The sequence below is a fragment of the Olea europaea genome, chromosome 15 (assembly GCF_002742605.1).
Source record: "Olea europaea var. sylvestris chromosome 15, O_europaea_v1, whole genome shotgun sequence".
Lineage (NCBI taxonomy): Eukaryota > Viridiplantae > Streptophyta > Magnoliopsida > Lamiales > Oleaceae > Olea > Olea europaea.
The window spans coordinates 19129259-19138200 of record NC_036251.1 but is presented as its reverse complement, the minus strand read 5'-3'; the positions used below and the strand labels follow the sequence as shown (position 1 = coordinate 19138200).

At 36.0% G+C, this 8942-nt stretch overlaps 1 protein-coding gene across 1 annotated transcript in view; it reads left to right on the top strand.

Annotated features, from left to right (window-relative positions):
- Positions 1-3161: 3161 nt before the first annotated feature.
- LOC111410379 (rRNA-processing protein FCF1 homolog) overlaps positions 3162-8942 on the top strand; it is a 9567-nt gene continuing 3786 nt past the window's right edge. The window contains exons 1-4 of the mRNA XM_023040684.1: positions 3162-3390; positions 3469-3534; positions 3634-3739; positions 4985-5027. Coding sequence (XP_022896452.1) covers positions 3320-3390; positions 3469-3534; positions 3634-3739; positions 4985-5027 — 286 coding nt within the window. The 5' untranslated portion in view covers positions 3162-3319. The remainder of the gene's footprint in view (positions 3391-3468; positions 3535-3633; positions 3740-4984; positions 5028-8942) is intronic.

Sequence of the window (8942 nt, the reverse complement as noted above, 5' to 3'; positions counted from 1 at the left end):
ATAACGAGATACAGATATCATTAATACAGTAAGACCATCACGTGTGGCATTTCTTACTTGTGAAGTAAGTAACTGATCTCAGGAGCTAAAGTGTGGTGACACTTAAATAAACACGTGGATGTTTTGTTATAGAACAAAACATTGGAGACCCGCTAAGAGATTCCACATGGATAACTATCTGAGTGTCAGTGGTTAATCTCTAACGTTCGGTAATGAAATTGGTCCTACAACTTGAGGTCATCATAGTGCCTTATATGAAGACAGTCATATTTTGACAGTGTTGGATGTTGCTCTGCCAAGGGCCACTAATACGACATCGTTCGGGTATGTTAAGAACCATATGAAGGTTGTGAATAACCAATAGAGGATTCGTCACTCTTAGATAGTAAGAGATTGTGATCTGCATTTCGTTCAATTAAGTCAATAATGAAATATTTGGCCAAGGTGTACGTATAAGTAGAAAAGGAATTTTCGACTTATATTGACTTAATAGAAGAATGAAAGATATGATCGATAATCGAGATTGATACACTTCCATATCTCGTAGTTGATCGGATCATATTGACAAAGGGATTATAATTTTATGGTAAATGAACAGTTTTGGTTTTGTCATACCACGTGACATTTTCCGTCACATGTGTTGCCCTGATACATTGCTAGATGTCAATCTGGGACGACGAGTGTGAATCTGTGATAAATTAAAAGGGTGTTTAATTTATCAGTTTTAATTCGATCAAAATAATATTTCATGTCGTTAGGTATCGTGGTCGGGAACATAATGGGTCACACACAAAAGAGAATTGAAAGATTGCCAATTACCAATTGATTAATTTAACAATCGTTGGATAAATTAATTAATTGGATTTGTTATTTATATTTTCGAATTAATTAATTGGATTTATTAATTCAAGGACCGGGTTTAATTAAATGGATTAATTAAACATTAGACCGGACCGGGCCGAGCCCGTTTGGGTCTATATAAATACATGACTAGGGTTTAAGGTTCATAAGATTTTCATTATTCTTGCTGGCACAAGAGGAAAAATCCTAGCAGTTGCAGTCTATTCTCTGTGTGGATTTCATTGGAGGCTGGACAATTGAACAGCTGTAGGAGGCAGATTCAAGCTGCTGGAAAGGAATAACGCGAAGGAGTTTGCAAAATCAAGAAAAAGTATATTTCTTATCACAGTTCTTATCTAAATACAAAGCTGGATCTTGAATGGGAATTGAAATTTGTTTAATTCCGTTGTGCATGTTTAAGTAAATTCCCAACAGTTTGTAGGGCATCCAGAATATTGGAAATGGAAATGGAAATTGGCCTTTACCATCATCTTGCTGAATCTGGTTTTTCTCCAGATCTCCCCTTTGCTTTAATGATCCCAAGTTTTTCATGTCATAATGAAACCATCCATTTTAAACAGACGGTTTCTATTCAATAATTTCTGTATTTTTATGGAATCCTCCCTATGATATGTGAGTTCTGACTTATTTGACTTCATGTATTCCTTATGATTTCCATGTTCAGATGGAAAACACACAATGGACTGTCGATAACTCTTCAAATGAAGAGGAACCAAGGATTCATTGTTTTTCCTCTCCCGATCAGGATCCTCTTCTTCTATCCTTACATTTTTCTTGTCTTTTTACTGCGCGAATGGTTAATACATCAACAACAATGACGATCTCTTGGTATATTCTTTTCGTACTCATACCATGGATGCCCAATTGAATAATCCGGGACAGGAATATACAGAATTGGATGTGTTGATTGAAAAGAATAAGAATTTCCATGACAGTGAACCTGCGAAACATGACAATAAGGAGGTTTCCAAGCATAGTGGCACGGGTGATGGCTAGGGTTACAATAGCCATGGCCTTGTACCAGGTATGAATACCCATAGTTTCCCATTAGGTTACAATGGACTGGATCAAAGAGTGAATATCTCTTGACACCAAACAACCCAAGTATGTAGGTCGCAAGGAAATCAACAAATCACTTGCTAAATACAAAAAAAATTACAAGATTCACCAATTTATTAACAGAACATATAAATGAGCTCTGATGTTAAAGTTAAAAACACTATCAATTGGTTTATTAGTATCATAAACCATATGGTCTGTTCGGTAATGATTATGAGAATTGATTTTTTATCTTTAGAGAGAAAAGTGGGTCCTACTTGTGAATGAAAAGTAAAAAATTATGGCTGAAATAATGAAATAACGATTAGAATATTTCTTTTTTGGTGTGAAAAATTGCTACCAAACAAGGGTATAGTCAATGTTTGAACACCAGAATGGCAGCCAGAAGCCTAGAACCAAAGGTAGTCCGGGGGTAATGAAGAAGCTCTTCTACCGTTTTCGAGAGCTTTCGCGCGATATTCAACAGTCGATTTGTCTAGAATTTGGAATTTTTTTCCCTGTTGAGTGTTGATTGGGTTGAGTAATCTATTACTAACAATAAAATAAAATAAAAATCTATATTTCTATCATGATTTGTTAAATATTCTATGTGTCGATCTACCCAATATTACATATTTAAAGTATCTATTATTTACAATTTGTTGAATTGTATGAAAAGCTGGCCTATAACCTATCTAGCTCTCTTCTTTTGGAAGGAAGGAATCATACCTATTAAAAAGCCCTAAACACGCGACATTCGAGTGAAACCCTTACTTACACGCGAAGTTACATGAAGTCACATGTCTTTTATATACTATGAAAGATCAATTTCATAATTTTAGACAATCATGATGATGGAGTAAAAGAAAAGTCTATTTTTAAATGATAATTAGTTTATATTTGAAAGATCAAGCTCGAATTTAATTTGTCCACTATATAAAAAATATCACAATCCTAGTAATAGTCTCAATTTTTATTTATTTATTTATTTTATGTAAAAAACTATATAAATATCATAGTAAACAAAAGATTTAAAAAAGAAAAAAAGAAAAAAGAAAAATGTTAAAACTCTACCCAAAATAAGTCTCTACTCAACTTTCCAACAAAATCTACTGCAAACAGGGAGACAAGGGGAGGATCTGGTGGGCCCGATCCAAACCAGCCCAGACCACTAAAATGGGTCAACTAAAATTCAGTGGAAGCCCAATTACCGTTTCCAGCCCAAACCCATTTAGCCTTCTCTCTTTTACAATTGCACGGCCGTCCCTCCTACTTCACCATTACCAGCGCAGCACCTCTCTGCCTCCATCTCGACTCGTCAATATTACCGGCAGATTCTGCTACTTTTGCCGTCATCTTCTCCGTTGAATTTCAAAGACTCACTCCTTTTTGCTCTATTTACGGAGAAATTTTTTTAATTATGGGGAAAGCAAAGAAAACCCCTAAATTTGCAGTCATGAAGAAAATTGTTACTCACAGAGCACTTAAACAGTAATCTCACATCTATCTGATTATTTTACTTTTGTACTTAATTAATTTGTTAATTGTGTTAATTTTTTTTTATGTCAGACACAAACAGGAGGTTTTAAACCCGAACAAGAAAGACTTGAGCAAACTAAAACTTCCAAGAAATGTGTAAGTAATTATTGTTTTTATTTCGAATTTAAAAGTTTTGATGTGTTCGTATTTATATATTTGTGATGAAATCGATGCGGTTGCTATATTTTAATGCAGACCTCAAGTTTCTTCTGCCCTTTACTTCAAGCACAACACTGCGTTAGGGCCACCTTACCGAGTTCTGGTTGATACTAACTTCATCAATTTCTCCATCCAAAATAAAGTAAGTTCTCAAAGTTTCTTCTTTTTCTCATTTGATCATACACCTTGACTAAGACTTTTTCTATAGCACTGAATCTTTGACAAAGTTTCGAGCTTAAAGCGGTGATAATTGCATTCTTATGTTCAATTTTCTCGTTCTTCACCTTTAACCAAGTCTTTACCAGATAAGTTTATAAGAACGAGCATACTCTCTGTGGAAATTTTTTAAATGTTTTTAGAGGAAAATTGCAAATCGGGATGAAAAAAATTTTGGTTATTATGTAATGATGATTTTATTCCTGGTGACTTGGGATAAAATTCTGTTTTATTTATTTTCATGTCACACAAAGTTTAATTGGACAAGTGGAATGCTTGAGGCAGCCACCCATAAGTTAGTGTGGTCAAAGGATCCCGCTCAATTTTGGAAATTAGCACAATTATATGTTTCTAGACCCCACTAGAAAAAGATAAGGAAAAATGCGAAAGAATGAGGTCAGTGGAGTAAATTTTGTATTCAATGAGAAAAGAGAGAAAAATGAAGATCAGTTGTTTGAACTGGGATTGCAAATACATATTTTCCTTTCACATAATCAGGAGAGTTGTAGCTGCATGCATGAAAAGAGGAATGGAGGAGAAAAGGATTCAACCTCTAGGTACGTACGCATATCCGAGTCCGAGAAACATAGCCCTTCAGACAGTATATTTCTGGTAGTGACTTGCCGGTAGTGACTTGCCATTTCTAGGAAATTTGGGCATAATCTTCTTTGAACGATTTATAATTGAGGATATTTCATGGTTTGGAAACTCGTAATGTGAACGATTTATAATTGAGGATATTTCATGGTTTGGAAACTCGTAATGTTTGTGTATTGTGTTTAATGTGGTGTGCCACACGTTATGCTTATCCTATCCTTTGTTTTTGTTTTTTGGTATCCTTGGTCTTTTAGATTATGTGGTTGATAAGAGTAAGACTTTACCTTCCAGAGTGCTATAAATTATTTATAGTACTCTCCTGGTATAATATCAACGGATCATTAACTCCCTACCTCCACCTTTACCACAAGGAAAAAGGAAGAGGAAAATACAGGCACCAAGAATGGATGCTAACAAGAACAAATAAATGGAAGGAAATTTTCATTTTTTCAGTTCGTCACTTGAAGAAATATGTTTCCTATGGCATTACTGTTTTATTGAATTGAATGCAATGAATGATTTTTCTTCTGTTGATTTTTTTTTTTAAATAAAATAATATCAAACTCTTGTGCAGTTGGATTTGGAGACTGGAATGATGAACTGCTTATATGCAAAATGTAAGTTCTGACGCAACTTTTTCATCTTGAATTTTAATGATCCTTTATGTTGAGCAAGTGGTTTATAAGGTTCTTAGTTGTTGCTGGGTTCATGCTCCTTATTTCGTAGTAGATACATCATTATCTTCACATGAATGCATTTTCTGCTACTTCTGTGATGCAGGACGAATTAAAAAATAGAAAGAAGAAACAAAAAAGAGGGGAGAACCGGAGAGAATGGGGGGAGAAATCGGAGAAGAAGTAGAAATGCATGGGGAAGAGGGGGAGGAAGGAGAAGCAATAGGCAACAAACCATCAAAATATTCTTCAATTTATCAAAAACTAATGAAATTACATCGCAATTAGATTTAAATAGTAAAGACTAAAACCCTAAGTAGAATGGACTTGGGCTTGGGCCAACACAAGCCCAATTACATAAATAAAATCTAAAACATAAATAAAGTCGAACTAAAAATAAATAAAAAATAGATGTCCTCATCAACTCTCCCAGGATGGGAGAAAAACTCGACCCTGTCGAGTTGATAGATAGTATAGGCTGCAGTCAATTTGATACTCCAAATGCGTCAAGCCATGGGAGACGATCTTTCTAACGAACCAAGTAACGAAATTCCATGATTGATAGTACTGAAAACTGTAGCTTATTCCCAAGAATATGATCTGACCAAGGGGGGCGATCTTTCCTTCTAACCAAGTACTGATACTGGACTCCAAATAACCAATACTCATGCTCCTCATTTTCAAGATTTTCACAGGATTGTATATAATGAGAAGCATAAGAAGCACGTCGATCTACCCAATAAATAAGGAAGTACTGAATCTTGCCATCATTGGTCAATACAATACGTTCATCTAAAATAACATCAATTTTATCTTTGTGTGCTGTGATAGATGGTATTGAAGTAGAAATATCAATATAGTCAAGTTAGGGGTCCATAAAGCTAAGTAGAAATAGATCATCAAAGGAAGTAACACGGTGTTTGTAAGTAATAAGGTCCTCAATATTTAAAGCAGAGTGGTAGCCAAAATGTGATGAAAGGGTAATGACATGTGCATTTGAACCAACATGCTTTAAAATTTTTGAAGGACTAGTACTATAAGCTTGCAATATAACATAATCCCCAATATTAAATTCAAAATATCGTTTATGCGAATCAGCTTGAAGTTTATATAATGCAGTACTTGCGTCATGTTGTTTATTGAACTCAATATGCAAGTTATGAAGATGATATACAAATGCTTCAACTGACAACGACACACTAGCATGCGGGGACATAGGAATAAGATCTAACGACCACCTAGACTTATAACTATGAACAATTTCAAATAGATTTAGACCCAGAGACCGATTCATAGAATTGTTATATGCAATGTGAACAGTTGGGGGGGACCGTGTCCCAATTCCCAAGATTTTTCTGGACTAGATACTTGAATAAATTGCTAGGACTTTGGTTAACGACTTCATTTTGACTATCAGTCTGAGATTGGTCTGCAGTGGAGAATTTCGATTTAGTGTTAACCATAGGAGAATGGGTTCTCCAAAAGTGACTAGTGAAATCATGGGATACAGAATCTGGAGTCCCAAGAAGAGCTTGGATGCCACCTAAGGAGGTGTCCTCACTATCATCATCAAAATCTTCAAGTTTAGGGTCATATGCTAGATCTTCTAACAACTCTTCTGTTGCATTCTTTCATTCTTCTATGAATAAGGTTCGGTTAGGACATTTGGAAAAGATGTGGCCAAAGTCCTTACAGCTGATGCGTAGCAAGTGAGAAGTCTTTGGAGTTTCAAAAATTATACCCTTATTTTCCAAAATTGGAGAAACATTAGACGGGGGAGGTCCTAGAAGGGACTTAACAGGAGGAAATGAAGCCAATGAAACCGAAGGATGATTGTCATTACGCTTTCTACATGAAGAAGATGACCTTGGGCTATCACAACCTTTACAGTTGTTTTTCCAAAGGGAAGGACCACTAGACTGGGAAGGTTCTATGATAGACTTATGATGAGATGACGTTAATGAGATGGGTGAACGATGGTGATCACGCTTTTCATATGCAGTACTAATAAGTAACTCGTAGTCCCGAGCTGAAGAGTAAGCTTGATCAAGAGTAGTGATGCCTCGAAAGAAAAGCTCACGCCTAAGTTCATCTCGTAGACCTTGTATAAACCTACTTAAAGTCAGGGCCTCATTCTCAACAACATGACATTTCACTCGAAATTCCTCAAATTGAGCAATGTACTCAGTTACTAGCCGACTTTCTTGTGTAAGTATGTTCCATTGGGTAAAAATTTCATGTACTAAGCAACCATCAAAAGTAGGAATATCTAAGTCAATGTCTCTAAAGAAACGCTCCTTACGACAAGGAAGAGAATGAGTACCATGATGACCATGGCCTTGTTCTCGCTCACGAATCTGATCCCTATTCCTACGATTGCATCGAAAATATTCTTGATCACTTTGTTCACGATGATATTGTTTATTATGAGACGCTTCAGAATTAGTGTCAGTCAAACGAAGGGTTCGCTTAAAATTGCTCAACTTAGCAGCTAGGGTCTTTCTCTCCTCACGAGTAGCAGTTATATCTAATTGGACAGTCGATAGGCTAGTAGCAAGTTGTGCTAATTGTCTAGTGAGTGCATCAAATTGGAATGGATCCATGGTCAATGTATTGGAAATGGAGACGATAAGACGATCACTACGCAACTACATGTAATGTAAGACCAGCTAAATGATATGCTATGATGAGATCAGTGAACAATACGTGCAAGCAATGAAAAATAACTTGTACCAAAATTTTTTTATTTAATTTTAAATATTGGGATTAATTAAATCCAAAACAAGTTAATACTGTTGGTACATGTACAATGGCAAAGCAAGGGTCAACACACTAGTCAAATTCTCTAATCAATTTAAGTGGGGAACAATGGAAGTCAATTCAATCACTGGTGTTAATTCGGTTAATGGTTTCGATCAAGTGGGGTTTAATGCTAAAATTATCACGATAACAGCAGCACAAGATTTTAATTGATGCAATTTTAAAAATGAAGCAGTAGTATAAACCAATACAAAATAGAGATCAAGGACTCCCTGTTGTTTAGTTTTGATTATTTGTATGCCGATTGATCTGAATTGCTGACTTATGAGTCCCAACTATGCTTCTGTTCTTCCCTTCGTGTCCAATGGTTTTAGCCCCTGTTGACTGTAACTTGTGCTGGTTCTGGTGTGGACGTAAAACTGTGTGTGGTGACTGGCTTTTAGATTGTTGAGATGGACGAGGAAATATGAGTGTGGTAATTGTGGTGGAAGTGTATGATCCTGGGTTGGTGGTGGTGGCCTATGGCAATGAAGCGGTAGTGTTCTGGATGCCTGGGTACAATAGATAATGAAGTGGTGGCGTGATGGTGATTAGAGGCGGCAGCGGCAAGAGAGTGGCTGTGAGAGAGGTATCAGGTGAAACTGTGGGGTATTTGATGTGAATGGATTGGTTATAATCGGGCTTGGTTGGATACTTGGGACGGGGCCAGATGGGAAGGGGTTTGGATCCTGTTATAGAAATTGGCTAGTTGGTGTTAGTGTTTGGGGACTGGGTTTGAATTGGATCAAATGAGAGTGAGTTATAACTGGGATGGGAGTAATTTGGGCCACTAGTTTATGGCCCAAATGTCTTGATAAGAGGAATGGGCTCGCGGGTAATAATTATATGTGGATATATAGATTATTATAGGGTTGGGTTAACGTAAAGTGGGCCGATCTTGTATGTAGGCTGAATGTAAGAAGATTTAATTGTTAGAGATGAAATTTATGAAACAGCACACTTAGCAGCAGCAAACGCCTAAATCTCTAAAACTGAAAATTCTTTTTTTTTTTTTTTTTTTTTTTTGGGGGGTGCAAAAAAAAAAAAAAAAAAAAAATA